We start from the raw sequence: 19,212 nt of genomic DNA on the forward strand, positions 1-19,212 counted from the left end.
CGAGACCACATAGCACCGGTCTTGAAAGACCTACACTGGCTCCTAGTACGTTTCCGAGCACAATTCAAAGTGTTGGTGCTGACCTTTAAAGCCCTAAATGGCCTCAGTCCAGTATATCTGAAGGAGCGTCTCCACCCCCATCGTTCTACCTGGACACTGAGGTCCAGTGCTGAGGGCCTTTTGGCAGTTCCCTCGCTGTGAGAAGCCAAGTTACAGGGAACCAGGCAGAGGGCCTTCTAGGTAGCGGCACCCACCCTGTGGAACGCCCTCCCACCAGATGTAAAAGAGAACAACAACTACCAGACTTTTAGAAGACATCTGAAAGCAGCCCTGTTTAGGAAAGCTTTTAATGTTTAATAGGTTATTGTATTTTAGTGTTCTGTTGGGAGCTGCCCAGAGTGGCTGGGGAAACCCAGCCAGTTGGGCGGGGTATAAATAATAAATAAATATAATTTATTAAATAATAAATTATTATCATTTAATAAATTAAATTATTGCGGGAGGCAGTGGAAGACAGGAGTGCCTGGCGTGCTCTGGTCCATGGGGTCACGAAGAGTCGGACACGACTAAATGACTAAACAACAACAACACAACAACATTATATTATTATTAATGTTCCATGAACAAACTATGGAACTATCTAATGTTCCATGAACAAACTATCGGAACCACCACTTCCACACATAAGGCAAAAAACTACCAAAGTGTTACGCAATCTACTCCCCTTGGCCTGGAACATTAAATATATCCACATGGAGCCCCCCATTAATTTTCTCAAGATTGTAATTTGTAGTGCAAAAACAATTTCATCTATATATATATAAAACAAAAATAATGACACAGGTAACAAAGTTTAGCTGCCATAAATGTGTTACTTTTGAGGTGCCTTTGGTTACTGTTATGAACCACCCTGCATCATTTTCTCTGCCTTTCCCATTTCTGTCGTTTTATAGCTTTGCCAGTACTTTTCATTAACCTGCTTGAGGATCAGGAGGCGGTAGAGGGCGGCAAGGTCACCTTGCGCTGCGAGATCTCGAAAGGTGGCGCACCTGTGAAGTGGAAAAAGGATAGGTCCCTCCTGAGGTCCAGTGGCAAATACACCATGAAGCAAGTAGGCACTGTGGTGGAGCTGATTGTTTCTGAGCTGACTGCCGATGATGCAGGAGTATACAGCTGTGACACAGGAGACCAGGAGACCACTGCTTCACTGCTGGTGAACGGTAAGGCCTCAGACGTTCTTTTGGAGAATCATAGAATCGCTGGAAGGGACCTCAAGGGTCATCTAGTTCGAACCCTCTGCAATGCAGGAATCTCAGCTGAAGCGACCATGACAGGTGGCCATCCAACCTCTGCAACCTCTGCTTCAAAACCTCCAAGGAAGGAGAGTCCACAACCTCCTGAGGGAGACCGAACCACTCTCAAACAGTTCTTACTGTCAGAATTCCCCCCCCCCCGATGTTTAGTAACTTTCTTGTAACTTGAATCCATTGGTTCGAGTCCTACCCCTCCAGAGCAGGAGAAAACAAGCTTCCTCCATCTTCCATGAGACAGCCCTTGAGATATTTGAAGATGGCTCTCATATCTCCTCTTAGTCTCCTGAGAGATGATGACTTATTCGTCACTTGCTGACTTATCTCGGTAGTGCCTTCTTGGTAGTGACACCAGCCCTGTGGAACGCCCTCCCACCAGATGTCAAAGAGAAAAACAACTGCCAGACTTTTAGAAGACATCTGAAGGCAACCCTATTTAGAGAAGCTTTTAATGTTTAATAGACTATTGTATTTTAATATTCTGTTGAAAGCCCCAGAGTGGCTGGGGAAACCCAGCCAGATGGGCGGGGTATAAATAATAAATTATTATTATTATATTAATATTGGTTGCTTGCTATGCAAAAATCCTCTTAGTAGCTTACAAAACTTTAGAGACACAGAGCGTAACATAAAATCGAAAAGGGAAAAGACAAACAAGGCATTATAACAAAATAGAGGTGGGGGAGAAGCTCAATTCAGTTTACATTTAAAGGCAGACTTAACTAATTCTCACTTTCCGAAACAATATGCGAACTGGAACACTTCATTCTTTAAAATGCATACTCTTAATTTGGCAATGCCGTTCCCCAGCCATGTAATTTGTTCAAAATTTTTTACTAGGGTCAAGCATGCTGAAAATAACATGCAAAATTTGATTACATTTGTGAAATGGCTTTGATACATGTAAAGCAGGCAAAATTGCATACAAAATGTATCTATTAGGAGAAATTCACATTAAAATGCTGCTTTATTTTCACAAGAACCTTTTTAAAAAGCACAAACTAATGAGGGGAACTGAACTTGAGATGGGAAATGTTATGTATTCAGTGGTCAGTGCCTGAGTTTGAGTCTGGACTAAGGATTCTGAGCTTCTGTGTTCTGATTCGATACATGATGTCCAGTCACAGAATATTTCAGGATTTGGGCCTCTGCCATTGGCCCTTGAGCTCTGAGTCGTGATTCGCAGCTTGGAAGTTTAGATAGCCAATCATGTTGGGAGTGGCCCAGGCTTTCAGGAATATATATAAGCAGTTGCTTTCCCCCTGTTTCCCAGTTAGGTAGTTTAATAAATGTTCGTGCTGTGTCTTGCCTCACGGGAACCCACCTACTTTTCAGGAAAAATGAGAAAGTGATAATGAAATAGACAGATTCACCCATTCCTATTGTTTCCATGGGTTCTTTTTTCAGTTTTAATGGCAAAGGGGTGCACTAAACAGCCAAGTTGTGGTTATTCATCTGTTTCCTCCAGCTGATGAATATTAGAGACCACATTTAACAGGTGCTTGTGAATAGTGTAGCAAGAGATATGGAAAGAAAAAAGGAACTGGGGGAAAAATAAATCTTTCTGCTTTAATTTTAGAAGCGCCAGCCACCATAGTGGAGGCACTGAAAGATATCACCTTGTATGAAAACGAAGATGCCGTGTTCCAGTGCAAGGTCTCTCGGGAGAAGGCAAAGGACGTGGAATGGAGTCTGAGCGGGGTGCCTCTCCAGTCCAATGAAATGAATGAAATTGAGGTTCTAGGGAAAGTTCACACGCTCACCCTCCGGAAGGTGACGCTCGAAGACTCCGGCTCCGTCACTTTCAAAGTGGGACAGAATTCTTCTGAGGCCCAGCTGACCGTGCAGCGTAAGTGAGCGAACTCTTTGTAGGGGGATCTATGTTATTGACCCTCAAACTGGTCCACCATTTTTCTGTAAATGAGGCCCAGCAAATTGAGCGGCACAAGTAGGCCAGTCCTTTAGAGGGAGAGCTCTCCCTTCTGTCAAAATAATCTGGATCCTGCAATACCCTGTTGTGTCTGTCAGAAGAAACTTAGACATGTTGATTGAAAAATGTGCTTGTCTACTCAAATCACAGATCTCTGTATTCTAAGTGCAAACCCTGGGGTTCCTTTGAGGTGAATATTGGGGGTGAGAAGCAGCGATGCAAGGTCCCAGGACTACTGTGCTTAAGTGAGGCTATTAAAATGATTTTATCTAATGAAACCTCTGTGGGTAGTGATGTTTTTTAAGAATTATTTTAATGATTATTGTGTGTGTGTGTGTGTGTGTGTATTTGGTTGCATTGTTTTGTACATACCGTATTTTTCTGTGTATAAGACGATGCTTTTTGCTAAAAAAATTAGACAAAAATTGGGTGTCGTCTTATACATGGATAGTGAATGCAGAGAGGGGACGTGCGATTAATGGCAGCAGCAAGCAGGAGATTGGCAGCCGTGATTGGGCAGGTGGTTGGTGGTTGCGGCAAGGCCTGCTGGCGATTGGCTGTGGCTGTGGTTGTGGCAATTGGGCAGGCGATTGGCGGCTGTGGCGAGGCAGGCAGGCGATTGGCGGCTGCGGGAAGTGGGCAGGTGGGCTGTTGGTGGCAGCGAGTGGGCAGACAATTGGCTGCGGTGAGGTGTGCCATCGGCAGTGGCGGGCAGGCGGGTGAGCGATTGGCAGAAGTGACCTCCCTCACCCCCCAAAAAAAGCTAAACAACTTATTTTCTTAATTTTGAGTTCAAAAAAATTGGGGTTATCTTATACATGGGGTGTGTTATACCCGGAAAAATGTTATTTTACAAATAGAGAGATTTGGGAAATAAAAATATTTATTTCCCATATCTCTCTATTTTAAAAATATGTACAAAACAATGCAACCAAACAAAATAATCATTACAGCACCCACAGAGGATTGATTAGATAAAAGGTTTTACAGCCAGGGAAGATGTCCTAATTAGATGTTGGACAGTTTGAGCCCTCTATTATTATTTTTTCCAGAAAAAATATTTTTCTCCCCTGGGAATAGTGCAAAAGTAATTAATCTTTTATGCTTGCTGAACAATTAAGCAGCCCATCGGGGGATGAAGCCCTTCTCACTGTGTCACAGTTCTCTGAAATAATGGTATGTGATAACCGCTGGCGGGACATTCTCAATAATGGCACCCGTACTTTAGAATGACCACCCTTATCAGGCACCATTGGTATCTATGGTAATGGAATTTTGACACCAGGTAAAAGCATGATTATTCATCCAAGCATTTGACTAAAGTGGTACCCCTCGTTTAGCTGAAGTGGTTATATTAGTATCTTACTGGCTTAAGTTGCATTTAAACGAATATTGTTTTATTGTATTTCAATGCTGTTCCTCACTCGTGAGGCTGCATTAAGAATGGAACATGGGTTCAAATTGTATTTGTTTGTGTGTGCACACACACATATGTATATACACACCATTCCAGCAAAGGCTTTGTTTTCCCCTCTGTACAGCTGCTCCAGTAATCTTCATAAAGCAGCTGGAGAATATGGAAGTAGATGAGAACGCCACAGCTATCTTCCGCTGTGACCTATCCAAACCCAATGTCCGTGTGGAATGGAAGAAGGGTTCATCCACAGTCCAGCCCAGCCAGAAGATTGAAATTAAAGTAGAAGGAACTGCCCACAGTTTGATCATCCGTACCACGGTCCCTGAAGATTCAGGAGAATACAGCTGTAGTACAGCCGACAGGAAGACCACAGCTAGATTAAAGGTTAAAGGTGAGAACCTTTCTTTGAAGTTTATGACTAACAGGCGTGGAGAATCTTTTTTTGCTCCATGGAGCAGATCTTTATTAGGATTGGGCCAAATTTAACAGGTGGGTGGGACTGTCCACCTGTCAATCATCTGAGGACAAAATGACATTGGGTGATTTAGTGCTCTGAAATCCTGAAGCATCTCACTTCTAAGCAGCTCACAGCAATGTGAGGAAGAAGACTTGATTTTTAAAGGGTGTTCAGTGAAAATCCTTTTGCCACCAGGAAGGAGTTTGGCCTGAACTCCCTGAAAAAGCTAAGTTTTGTTACAGCAGTGGGTACAGTACAAAACCTTTCCTGATCAGGGATAAGTGCACCCAATTATTATCTCTTTAGTCTTTACAACCCTGGACAGCATTGGGGTTTTTTTTTCTTTTCCCTGGCCGTGCAGCTCCCAAACCACTGTGTGTGTGGTTTGGGAGCTGCACAGCCAGGGAAAAAACAATGCTGTCCAGGGTTGTAAAGACTGCGGAGAGAATAACTGGGTGCACTCTTCCCACCTTGGATCAAATCTACGCTTCCAGGTGCCATAAGAAAGCGGCAGAGATAGCACATGATAGTACGCACCCCGGAAATGATCTCTTTCAGCTTCTACCTTCTGGAAGAAGGTATAGGGTTATAAAGGCCAGGACTAGCTGTCTGAGAAACAGTTTCTACCCAAATGCAATTCTGGTTCTAAAGGTAGCATAAGGGGGCTCTATAGTATAGTGTATTTTAAAATGGGGTTTCAGAGTTTTTAGGGGTTTTTGAATGTTTTATGTAATTTTTCAATTTCATTGTTCTGCATGAGACAATGACAATAAAGATATCATATCTCTGTATTGAATCTTGCCAAACTGAGCTGATGATGGAGGACTGAATTCTTCCGCATTGACTGTGTGCGCCAGTTCCCTATGGGGAACTGTTGCATGCAGCCAGCACAGGATTGGACCCCATATCCTTCCCATCACCTGAGAATCTGGTCTCATGAGCCAAACTGGAACCCCTGGCGGGCAAAAATTAACCCACGGGCCAGAGGTTGCCCACCTCTGCTTCAGTGTAACAGCATAAAAGTGTGAAGTTGTCCTCAGGTTGCTGGGAGAAATGAAAATAATAATTGTGAAGTATATTGCACACAGGAAAGCACTACTGAAAATGATTACAGTAACTTTTATGCCTGGACTCTGGGCTCACCAAACCCTTTATGATTTCCCTTGAAGTTCCTCAGATGTCTTGCCTGCAGACAAACCACAAAATTCATAGCAAATTTTGCCTCGATCGCAATCCGGCTGCAACTGAGGAATGTTCAGGTCTCTCCCCAGAATTTTATTCTAATCTTATAACAACGCTTTAGGCTTCTTCTGAAAGCCTGCAGGTGCTTTGCCTGGGAAAGAACCTCCAGACCGGCATCAAATTTCAGCTTAGACAATTTTTGGGGGGTGGCATCATGACTTTTGGAGGTTGCTCCAGACAGCTTTTCCCTTTAAGCTAGTCTTTTACAGAGATGGGAGCAAAGAGATCAACCGTTATGTTTTGTACTTATGTGTAGTAGGGCTTTAGGGGTGTTGAGAGCATTTGGCCCAAGGGTTCTTGACTGAGCACTCACCCTTTTGAATCTCAAAGTGCTAGTGCAATCGGGACATTTATTTATCCATATACTGCATTTATATAGCTTGCCCCATGAGAGAAGTTTTCTAGGCAGCCCAAAAAGCCATCACTTATATAAACTAAGAACAGCTATGGCAAATACTATTAAAAGCAGAAGGTAAAGGTAAAGGCACCCCTGACCATTAGGTCCAGTCTTGACCGACTCTGGGGTTGCAGCGCTCATCTCGCTTTATTGGCCAAGGGAGCCGGCATACAGCTTCTGGGTCATGTGGCCAGCATGACTAACCCGCTTCTGGCGAACCAGAGCAGCGCACGGAAACGCCGTTTACCTTCCCGCCGGAGCAGTACCTATTTATCTACTTGCACTTTGACGTGATTTTGAACTGCTAGGTGGGCAGGAGCAGGGACCGAGCAACAGGAGCTCACCCCATTGCAGGATTTGAACCGCTGACCTTCTGATTGGCAAGTCCTAGGCTCTGTGGTTTAACCCACAGCGCCACCCGCGTCCCATTAAAAACAGAAACACATCAACAAATCATTTTTTTAAAAAATGAAACTCGACTGCTATTCCTATTCTGAGCCAGAAGGAGGCATGATTAAGAAAGAGTATTTTGATCATAAAGACTGTCAGATACGAGTACTCTTTAGTGTGTGCATTGCCTTCCAGCTCTCCCTGTCCTTTTCAAACGTGGTCTCCAAAACAAAGAGGTTGAGACGGGGAACACGGTGTCTTTGCGCTGTGAGCTGTCCAAGCCTTTGGCCCCGGTGGCCTGGAAGAAAGGGAAAGTGGTGCTGCAGTCAAGCGACAAGTATGAGCTCAGGCAGGAAGGGAACTTTGCAGAGCTCCTCATCTATGATGTGGAAGCTCAGGATGCTGGGGAATACACCTGCAATTCAGGAGACCAACAGACAACAGCCACATTGAAAGTCAAAGGTAGGATAAGCTTGGACTCGTTCCCAGTCCTTCTGCATGCTTGCCTTTGTGGCCTGGAGGGTGTCTGCATTTTTTAATCAATCGTTCCACTCCAGAGATGTAACAAGTGTTTGTCTTGCATCACTGCCATCATTGGTAGGAATGGTAGGAAAGCTACAGTGGGAGCGTATCCTGCAGGGAGCAGGCTACTGACTCACAGAAAAATGGTCAGAATAGTGCCTGTACATGTTGCCTCATATCCTAGGTTCTACAAATGCTATATATATATATAGAGAGAGAGAGAGAGAGAGAGAGAGAGACCGTGAGAAAAAGAACATACAAAATCTACAGTGTAAAAGCAGGAAAAACAAGCAGGAAAACTCTTATAAAGGTAAAGGGACCCCTGACCATTAGGTCCAGTCGTGACCGACTCTGGGGTTGCGGTGCTCATCTCGCTTTACTGGCCAAGGGAGCCGGCGTACAGCTTCCGGGTCATGTGGCCAGCATGACTAAGCCTCTTCTGGCGAACCAGAGCAGCGCACGGAAACGCCGTTTACCTTCCCACCGGAGTGGTACCTATTTATCTACTTGCACTTTGACGTGCTTTCGAACTGCTAGGTTGGCAGGAGCAGGGACCGAGCAACAGGAGATCACCCCATCGTGGGTATTCGAACCACTGACCCACAGTTCTACCTGTGTAGCACTTATAAAGGTACTAACAACCAAAAGTGGGACAGCAGAAAGAAAAAATAAGTGAAAACTGGGGCTCTGGGTTATGATTCATTGGGAGGGGACTTGCAACTGTTCCCTTGCCCCCTCCTGGTGCTCCCCTGCTCTGCCACCTACAGACCAATTCTGCCATGTCTGTGGCTAACGGTTGGTGTAACAATTTCATTTTCCATATGAATGAAACTCTGGGGAAACCTTTTAGCATACTCTGATTAAAATTTGGAACAACTGCCAGAAGCTAGATAATGGTTTGGTCACAGGTACCTCATTCTTTACCTTCTTCTCCCAGTCTTAACAACCTCTGGGATCCTAGTATGGATTTTGAAATCAGTGGTAGCTGGGCAGTGCTCATAATCCCGCGGGCACAACCAGAACTGGCCATGCCACACCCTGTTTTTAAATATATATCCATATACCTTTACCTAACTCATCTCTGACAGTGTTGCCATAGATGGCAGCACTGCAAAGCCCACAGAAGCTGGTGTGGGCACATCTTGCCAGAGTTCCTTATGCTACATTAATTAAAGCCATGATCTATGCCCACAAATCTTTCTCAGTCCACTTGAGCGTCCAGGCCCTCCGTTTTGATAGGGTTAGGGTTATCACTGCCCTGATTCTCTCTTCCCTGCAGTTCTGCCAGTGCTCTTCAAAGAAGAATTGCAGAACGTGGAATCAGAAGCAGGTGGAAAGGCCGTCCTGCGCTGCGAGATCTCAAAACCTGACGCTCCTGTGGAGTGGAGGAAAGGAGCCATCGTCCTTCAGCCTAGTGCCAAGTATGAGATGCGGCAGAGAGGCACAAGTATTGAGCTGATCATTCACAATTTGGAGCCCGAAGATTGCGGCCCCTACACTTGTAGCACAGGAGACGAGCTGTCGACAGGCTCCGTTTATGTACAAGGTGTGTTCACCATAATACGGCTGGATTTTGTAACCCAAAACTTGCACGTACCATACGGCAGAGCAAAACCACACTGCTTCCAGAGCAGCACATTCACCCAACACCACAGCATATGGGCTGAAACACAGTATTGTAATTCTGTGCGTAAAGTGGTTTGGTTGTGCTTTGCTTAAATCCCTGAGTCTAGAATTTATTATTTATACCCCGCCCATCTGGCTGGGTTTCCCCAGCCACCCTGGGCGGCTTCCAACAGAGTATTAAAATACAGTGGTCTGTTAAACATTAAAAGCTTCCCTAAAGAGGGCTGCCTTCAGATGTCTTCTAAAAGTCTGGTAGTTGTTCTTCTCTTTGACATCTGGAGGGAGGGCGTTCATAGAATCATAGAATCATAGAGTTGGAAGAGACCACAAGGGCCATCGAGTCCAACCCCCAGCCAAGCAGGAAACACCATCAGAGCACTCCTGACATATGGTTCCACAGGGAGGGTGAGAAGGCCCTCTGCCTGGTTCCTTGTAACTTGGGTTCTCGCAGTGAGGGAACCGCCAGAAGGCCCTCGGTGCTGGACCTCAGCGTCCGGGCAGAACGATGGGGGTGGAGACGCTCCTTCAAGTATGCTGGGCCGAGGCCATTTAGGGCTTTAAAGCTCAGCACCAACACTTTGAATTGTGCTCGGAAACGTACTGGGAGCCAGTGTAGATCTTTCATGATCGGAGTTATGTGGTCTCGGCGGCCGCTCCCAGTCTCCAGTCTAGCTGCCACCTTCTGCATTAGTTGTAGTTTCCAGGTCACCTTCAAATGTAGCCCCACATAGAGCGCATTGCAGTAGTCCAAGCGAGAGATAACTAGAGCATGCACCACTCTGGCGAGGCAGTCTGCGGGCAGGGAGGGTCTCAGCCTGCGTACCAGATGGAGCTGGTAGACAGCTGCCCTGGACACAGAATTGGCCTGCCCCTCCATGGACAGCTGTGAGTCCAGAATGACTCCCAGGCTGCACACCTGGCCCTTCAGGGGCTAAGTACCCCACTCAGGACCAGGGAGTCCTCCACATCTGCCAGCCTCCTGTCCCCCCAAAACAATACTTCTGTCTTCTGATTCAACCTCAATCTGTTAGCCGCCATGCATCCTCCAACCGCCTCCAGACACTCACACAGGACCTTCACCGCCTTCACTGGTTCTGATTTGAAAGAGAGGTAGAGCTGGTTCACACATGTATTCACATCACTTTTATCTCTCACTACCTGGCTGCTCAGCACTTGTTGCCGTTCGGTTGGATGTGTCCTAGCTTCATTGACATGCATTAATGTGAGGTGCTATGAAAGTTCTGTCTACGGCTCTCGATGTGTGAGATCTCATTCACACATGCAAGTTTCTGTCACAGTGCTTTGCTCATTGAGTAACAAACCTGTATGTGTGAACGATACATGCATAGTCACAGGTATATGAAAGCAGTAGTCACTGCCACTCTGTACTGGCAGAACATTTCAAGCATATATAAGCCAAATAAAAAGCCAGTGCTCTCCTTTTAGTTTACTACTAGGCATCATTTTATGCTTCATGATACTCATGTGAATAGTCTCCTGGCAATTGGAGGTTGTGATTAGGAGGTTTTTTGGGGGGAGGGGGAAAGGAGAAGGGACTATATAGCCTATTTGCTTCCTGCCATTTCCCCATTCAAAATCAACCCATCCCTGGCTGCTCTCTCACCTGTGAGAGAGAAGTTACAAGGTCCCTGTGCCTTTCCCCTGCAGGGTGAAAAGCTTCTGAGAAGTGTGATTTTGAGTGGGTAATAGTGGAAGGAGAAAGGGTTAAGTATTTCAGGCACAGCATGGAATTAATAGCTTCCCATAGCTACTTTTCAGCTTGCTTCAAGAAACTGTTTATGCATCTTCCACAATTACCATCTGGTTTGGTTCCAAGGAACTGTCAAAAGGTTTTTACAAATGTACATTGGGATGAATAGTTGAGCACTCATTCTCTTACCATTTGAAGAAGGTTTTGTTGTGTATCTAAGCCGTGCCTATCAAAGGCGACATCCAAGAGAATTGGCACATCTGCCTAGTTTGCATATCAGGGTGCAATATTATGACAAAAAGTATCAATTGCTTGATTGTGTGAAAGCAAAACCTCACCTGTCTTGTTTAAGCCTGTTTAAAGTTTGGGGCAGATTAGCTTCCTTATATAGTCATAGAATCAAAGAATTGTAGTGTTGGAAGGGACCCCAAAGCTCATCTCTTCCACCCCCTGCTATGCAGAAATCTCAACTAAAGCTTCCATCACAGATGGCCATCCAACCTCTGCGTAAAAACCTCCAAGGAAGAGTGTTAGAAAGTTAGTCAATGTGACAAGAGAACGATTCTTTATTAAGAACCTGTGTTAACTGATCCCTACAATCCCATAGATGTCATAATGTTGTCCTATGAATGCACGCTCTGTACCTAGGAAAATGGTGGATTCCCATATCTGTTATGTCTTAACATGAGGGAGGGTCCAGCAAGTTGAATTTTCTTGAAGTTCTGGTGCAGGCTCACGGTATTTTGATGCCAACATTAGACCAAATTACAGCTCACCAACGTCTTGGTTGTACCTAGTTTCCAAAGTATTGTTAAGGATGTGATCAGTTGCAATCACAGCAGGTCATTCTCAAAGACCACTATCCCATGGCAACATCACAAGTGGGCATGGCAGGAGTTGCTAACACATAGCCGTTTCTCCAGGATAAATGAGTTTCGATCATTGGCCTTGAGTGTGTCTCTGTGTAATTGTGAAATGTTCTTCGGTATCAATCTTGATTGCTAGGTTTGTAAGTCCCCCAATGATGTTTGTCTCTTAAGTGGTGGGTGTTGTCAGTTTCGTAAAAGCCGGTATGTTTACACATGTGTTCTCCCTTGGTATGCATTCTCTTACTTTGTTACGCAGAAGAGGAAGTGCAGATAGTTTCTGGTTTAAAGAACACGGACGTCTTTGCGGGCGAATCTGCCACTTTCACTTGCGAGCTCTCGCGCCCGGGCATGCAAAACGTACAGTGGTGGCTGGACGGATCTCCCCTCCAAAGCAGCCCCGTGAACGAAATCTCTGTGCAAGATGGGAAAGTGTATACTTTGACCCTAAAGGACCTGGGGCCCAATGATTCAGGAATTGTGACCTTCAGAGCGGGCCCCCTCATATCTTCCGCTAAATTATTAATCAAAGGTATTTTGGCTTTGGATGCAGTTGCCCCACGGGCCGCCCCACAAACCACACTGCTTACGCTTCTGGCTTCAGGTGGCCCTTAACAAATTTCTGCAAAATGGCTACTGGAAGGCATGCATTAACCAGTAAGCACCATCTTACTAGCTTATCTGCTGGCCTCCTACAAGATGTTCCACTGCAGGTGTTCTTTCCAGTACTAGTTCATCATAAGGTGTAGCATACATGCACATGCAGAGACAATAGAGGTTGCCCCCAAAGCCTTCCATGGGCCAGGAGAAAAGTATGAACCCCTTTTTAAGCTCCAATTTGTTTGCAGACTCTCATAAGCATAGCGTAGACAGCTAGGCAGAAGGATACTGCTTGAAAAGGCAATTAAAATGTGAGATTTTCAGAGGTGATTGAATGCTGGCAGTGTACATATTGAATTAGAAATTTTCTTGCGAAAGACACATCCATATAACCAAAACAGGTGCAACATTGCTTACTGGGGCAATGATCCTTAATAAGAATATACGAAACCCACCCTGTTCTTCTTACCAGTCTTGGAAACATGGGGGAATTATTATTATGTCACTCTTCATATTAATATCACAGGGTGGTTTACAATATATTCCACATTGTGTCTCGGATGCCCTTGCTTTTAGGGACTACTACTGGAAGTTAGATGCACTTCTGAATCATAGCAGTCAACGTTTCCCTTTTTTTAAGGGGAATTCCCTTATTCCGAATAGGATTCCTTGCAAGAAAATGGAAAAGTTGACAGCTGTGTCCTGAATGTGCATCCATGCAGCTGCTGCTGCTGCCCTCCAGTTTAATCTGGGGTGAAAATTTGGGGGGCTGGTATAAGTGTTTGCATAGTGAGCCCCCAAACATTTCCCCCTCTTGCTGAAATTGGAACTGGACGAAGGGTTATGGTTACTAGTTCTAAATATTTCACTCCCACTGAGGCTTATGGCTGTAAAAGTTAGAAAAGTTGACAACTCTCTTTTGCACCTGAACCCCCTTGGTCCTTAAGGGTATGGCTGTTACCTGTAGGGAACGTGCCAAAGGTTGCAGAAGATGAGCGTTTGTGTGTCTCAGTTCAATAATCCCACTGGAATTCGTTCATAGTCAGAAATCACGTAGCGTTCCTGTGAAATCATAGGCAGCTTCCCAAGATATTTTCAGAGAATAATCAGCATGAACAAGTAGTAAAGTAATTCCCTTTATTATATCAACCTGTGTTGATGTAAGAGAACCCAGGCTTTCAAGTTACACTGTACTCTTCATTCACCAAGAAAAATGGGTAGAAAGGGATAGATCCAGTTTGAAATAAGAATAATACTTGAAGAATCCAAGGGTGGCACCATGCTTCATTCACCAGGAAAATAATGTACTAGTGAAATTCTAACCATGCTTACATTAATGCCCTTAACAGACACTTCCTTTGTTTCAGCTGGTAATGCTATCTCTGTGCTTTTTGCCTTTTCTCTTTATATCAGCCTGTCTTTTCTGTCCAGGCCAGATCTTCCCAGATGTCAGAAGGATGTTCTTTCCTTCTCATTCACTGTTTTCCAAAAATAAGCAGGCTTACATGTGCACAAATGATGCTTATTTGGTGATGCATGGGTTCCCTCTGTGGAACTCACAACATTACAATTTTAGTTTGGTTTTCGTGCATTAATGTAAGCTGTTGTATCTTAGTCCAAATTCCTGCACAATTCCAAGTCTAGCTCTAAGCGTGCAAGTAAATGGACAAGTGCCTGGACTTAAATTTAAAAACAAGGACCTCTCAATTGGTGCAGTCTGTGTCACCTCACCTCTTCTCTGAGGACCCCGGACTGTTTTTCACTCCAACGTCACTTCTGAATCATTCTCACCCAGGGCACAACTTGCCTCAGTTTTTCTGATCTCGATCTTGGACTCAGTTTTTAGGCAACATTATGCCCCACTCAATTGTCTTGTAAGACATCAGCGAAGGGGGCCATCAAAGGAGGTAGAATCTGACCACTTGGGGCTGTTGCCACTTCAGGTCAACGCTGCTTCATTATTGCCAATCCCACGCTATGTCAGCCCTTAACTACAGCAGACCCAAGGACTGGGTGGGTGGGATTAAAGGTCTTGGTTTGGGCAGGTCTATAGATCAGAAAATGGGATGCGGGTGGCGCTGTGGTCCATACCACAGAGCCTAGGGCTTGCCGATCAGAAGGTCGGTGGTTTGAATCCCCACAACAGGGTGAGCTCCCGTTGTTCGGTACCAGCTCCTGCCAACCTAGCAGTCTGAAAGCACATCAAGTGCAAGTAGATAAATAGGTACCACTCCAGCGGGAAGGTAAACGGTGTTTCCGTGCACTGCTCTGGTTCGCCAGATGTGGCTTAGTCATGCTGGCCACATGACCTGGAAGCTGTTTGCGGACAAATGCTGGCTCCCTTGGCCTATAGAGCGAGATGAGCGCCGCAACCCCAGAGTCGTCTGCGACTGGACCTAATGGTCAGGGGTACCTTTACCTTTATAGATCAGAATGTGAGCCCACTCTCTAGTGACACACCCACAGAGATATAACTGTAATGTCCCAGGGACACGCAACACAACAGCTTCCCTAACAGCTAATCCACCTGCTTGTATACTGCTCGTTGCTGATGTCACCAGCAAACACAAAACTCATCAAACTAAGTGGTGCTTCTCATCCGCTTTCATGCATCTCACTCACACCGAGAGCACTGTGCTTAAACAAAATGAGCGCCCGTAAACCTTCCCCGAAGGATGCACTAATACATGTCCCTCCTGACGTGTCGGTTGACAGATCCAACCATTGAAGTGGTCAGTCCCATGCAGGACATTACCGTGGACGAAGATGGCACAGCAGAATTCATCTGCCAGTATTCCAGGCCTGTGCAGGCCGTTTGGATGAAGAACGAGCAGGCGGTTCATGCAGACGGCCGGCGAATTGTCATTGAGCAAGACTGGAATGTGGCCAAGCTGAAGATCAAGCCTGCTCTCCCAGGGGACACCGGCATCTATTCTTGCGAAGCTGGAGGCACTAAAGTGGTGGCAATGCTTGATGTTCAAGGTGAGGTCTTCCACGATGGAAAGAAGACTGTCGAGGGAGTGCAGGGAGCGTTCACAGCAGCAACCGACCATGAGCAGCGCTCCTTCTTTTGCCATGGCCTAGCGCTGTTTTCCAGCTGCAGCCTGGGGTGTCTGAACAGAGGCTGGATGACATCCTCTCAGGGGTTCTGTAGCTGTGATTCCTGCTTTGCTGGGATCCCTTCCAACTCTCCAGTTCTGTGATTCTGTGAGGAGCTGTTGACTCTTCCAGATTATAGAGCATGGGGGAAAGGACCCGCTCCTTAAAAAAAATGGGTGGGTGGGTGGGTGGGGTAGCTATAGGGCTGAACAAACCTTCCAGTTTTGGTTTCTCTCATTTTCACATTTTTCTAGTCCTCGAGTTCTCCAAAGTTTCGCATCAGCTTGCAATTTTTCATTATTAAACAAATCAGGCTTGATGGTGGAAATTTATCCCAATACACACATTTTTAATACAGTTTTCTGCAATGTGCACATTTCTGCAAGCAGTTTACCTTAATATAAGTTAGCTGAGTATATTATTTTCACTATATACATTATAATGCTTATCCCCTCCCCCATAATGTACAGATTTTGACACACAATATTTGGCGGGAGAACTGCATCACAAAATTTGGAGAAGTGCAAAATTTAAAGGATAGCTATATTTTGGTTCATGTGTTTTTTCCCAGGAAGCACATATTAGGTAGGTTCGCATGAAAATGGAAACCAAGCCAAATTTCCCTTCCATCCCTAGTTAGCAATTTTATGTGGCCTCTGGGACTGAGTCTTACCTGCTGCTGGGATAATGTGAAACATGGTCTTTGCAAAAGCTTTGAAACAATATCCCAGGGCACCTCTTTCCAACACTTTCCCAACATGCCTTTTTTCATTTCCACACACTGCCTTTAATTTAGGACTGCCTGTTCATGCAAAATCTAATGAAAGTCGTTTTGGATAATTAAAGGTCTGCTGTAATGTTATGGCTCTGAGTGTAAGCTGAGAGCTGAGGAGCCACCCTGTTATTTTAATTCTCACATCAGTTATGAACTTTGCTAGGGTGGGCGTAGGTAAGTCCCTGCCTGAACTTAAACCTCCCCAACTGCAAAAGGGGGAAAGTAATACTTGCCTACCTTACAGGGCTGTTGTAAGGATAACTGAAAATAAAATAAATGTGAAATGCTTTGAGTACCCTAAAGTGTTTCAGAAATGCTAAAGATAAATACTGCCTTTGATTATATTAGTCTACATTTACCCAGAGCTCAGACTTCTGATACTGTTGTATCACTTATATTGCTCTTTGCTTATTCTTATTTGGTTGCTATTAGCAATGTGGTGGTATTATTATTACAATTTTGTTTTTATAGTTGTTTAGCTATGTTATTTCTTTTGGGTGCCTGTTGATTGCTTTGAGCCTGTGGGAAAGTGGGCCATAACAGTTCTAAAATCAGTAAAAGTGAGGTGTCCATAATGACAAGAGAAGGGACAATATATTTTGTGCTATTCTGTGCATTAACAGCTACTTGGAATTATGCAATCCACAATGGCGCAGTTCACATTACCCATGTTTATTGCTTTTGACATCATAGGATCAATTTGGGAAATCTCTGTATTGGGAGAAGAAGGGTTTTTACTGTCAGCTACCACAGGTCAATGCATAAACTTTGGTGAGGGTTAGGAGGAGATATGGAATTGTTTTACATGTTTCATATTGCAAAAGGGGAAAAACAGTATCTCATTTATTTTGATGTTGTCATTTCGTCTTTCAATAGTCCTGCACTGAGATGGTTCACGAGCCGTTCACCATTGCCACTTATAGCAATGGCAGTGTGCAATCCTGACAGTTTCTGTCCCCTTTGAATTTCTGAAACCAAGTTTGCCCTGGGCTGAATTAAGGAGGAGGCACCAGGAAGTCTGCAATCTTGCCAGCATAATGGAGAGATATTTTGACTGATTTTATGCAATTTTGCCGGTTGCATGTACCCACCAGTGCACCATTTTAAAAGTGTTTTCACAAGTTTTTACTGAATCACTACTGTTATATTTTCCCTTTTTTGTGATGGCTCTGTACTCTGACTTCTTGTTGTTGTTGATGATGACATTATTATGGATTATTGCAGCTAATTCGTTTGTAACTTAAAATCAATGAAGCACATTTTTTAAAAAGTAGGTGGCACCATGAGCCTGGCAGTTGTGAAGCTACAGACTTGGATGGCTTTAAAGAAGGATTAGATAAATTCCCAGAGAAGGCTTTCAATGCCTATGAGTCATGATGGCTATATTCTGCTTGCCCAGAGATGGTGCATCCCGTTTACCTGCTTCTGGCGAAACTGGAATCCGTCCCTTCCTCCCTTGCCACTGTGAGATCTTGCAAGATTTCAGTAAGATCTCACAGGAAACCGCTGCCAATGCCACTTCTCTGCTGGTGGGCTGGGCTATGGAGATGAGGCAGGTGGCATCTCTTGGGCTTCCTCTGAGGTGGGCGCCTCACCCTGCCTCATCAAAGCAGTATGCCTCTATTATACCAGTTCCTGTAAGTGGAGAGTGCTGCTGTTGCGCTCAGGTCCTGATTGTTGGCTTGCCATGGCCATCTGCTTGGCCATTGTGAGTACAGAATGCTTGACATAAGAAGAAGAAGAAGAGTTTGGATTTGATATCCCGCTTTATCACTACCTGAAGGAGTCTCAAAGCGGCTAACATTCTCCTTTCCCTTCCTCCCCCACAACAAACACTCTGTGAGGTGAGTGAGGCTGAGAGACTTCAAAGAAGTGTGTCTAGCCCAAAGTCACACAGTAGCTGCATGTGCAGGAGCGGAGACGCGAACCCGGTTCACCAGATTATGAGTCTACCGCTCTTAACCACTACACCACACTGGCTCAAGAGACTGCTAGATGAAGCTAATGACCCATCTACTCCAGCATCCTGTTCTCACAGTGACCAACCAGATGCCTTGGGGAAATCCTCAAGCAGCACGTGAACATAACAGCAACTCTTCCTTCCTGTGGTCTCCAGCGACTGGTATTCAGAACCATTACTGCCTTCAGCTGTGTTAGCAGAGCCGAGCCACCATGGGTAGTAGCCATTGAGAGCCTTTTCATTCATGAATTTGTCTAATCTTCCTTTAAAGCCATACAGGTTGATGGCTTCACAGCTGCCAGGCTCATGGTGTCTCTTCCTGGACTAGATGGTCCTTTGGCCTGATGCAGCTTCTTATGCTCTTCCTGAGTTGCACTGCCCTTATGTTGACATTACAGATCAGTTGATTATGTAACTCTTTGCTGGGTCATCAAACAGAACATTGCATCATTTTAGAGCTCTTCAGCCACTGCACAATGACTGCTGTGTTTTAAATGAAGATTGTATTGAAAGTCTAAGTTAGTGGCTCTCAAATTTCACCCCTCCCTCGATGGACCAAATTGCTGGGGGGGGGGTGCTCAGTGGACTTGTAAAGTTTTGTTGTTTGACAAATCAAAGCATATACACAACTCACATTTTAACATTTTTTCTTCGGTGCTAACATTGCTGTTTATGAAAATCACAGGCTCGAGGCCAAAGCTTTGTTAGCTTCTTCAGTAATGGAAGAGATATAGACCACCTGTATAGAACTAGTAGACCACCTGTGGTCTGAAGACCACTGTTTAAGAACCCCTGACCTAAGGAATTACATTCAACCAATATGTGATCTCATATTTTGATTTTCTATGTAATGTTCAGATGCGTAAACTCAGTGATTAACTGTGAATTTTTTTTTTATAAAAAAAACATT

General features: G+C 44.8%; 2 protein-coding genes across 24 annotated transcripts in view; one reads left to right on the top strand and one right to left on the bottom strand.

The window, feature by feature from the left end:
• LOC308459086 (7-alpha-hydroxycholest-4-en-3-one 12-alpha-hydroxylase-like) overlaps positions 1–19,212 on the bottom strand; it is a 393,862-nt gene that overhangs the window by 203,970 nt on the left and 170,680 nt on the right. The gene's annotated exons all lie outside the window — the stretch shown is intronic.
• OBSCN (obscurin, cytoskeletal calmodulin and titin-interacting RhoGEF) overlaps positions 1–19,212 on the top strand; it is a 264,501-nt gene that overhangs the window by 124,230 nt on the left and 121,059 nt on the right. For 21 of the 23 annotated variants that reach the window (XM_080973891.1, XM_080973911.1, XM_080973907.1 and 18 more), the window contains 7 exons: positions 954–1,220; positions 2,890–3,159; positions 4,782–5,048; positions 7,339–7,605; positions 8,945–9,211; positions 12,128–12,400; positions 15,184–15,450. In XM_080973891.1, the coding sequence (XP_080830017.1) occupies positions 954–1,220; positions 2,890–3,159; positions 4,782–5,048; positions 7,339–7,605; positions 8,945–9,211; positions 12,128–12,400; positions 15,184–15,450 (1,878 nt within the window). The remainder of the gene's footprint in view (positions 1–953; positions 1,221–2,889; positions 3,160–4,781; positions 5,049–7,338; positions 7,606–8,944; positions 9,212–12,127; positions 12,401–15,183; positions 15,451–19,212) is intronic. The other 2 variants (XM_080973908.1, XM_080973892.1) reach the window with 2 other exon arrangements.

The sequence above is a fragment of the Podarcis pityusensis genome, assembly GCF_964106645.2.
Source record: "Podarcis pityusensis genome assembly, chromosome: 12".
Taxonomy (NCBI): domain Eukaryota; kingdom Metazoa; phylum Chordata; class Lepidosauria; order Squamata; family Lacertidae; genus Podarcis; species Podarcis pityusensis.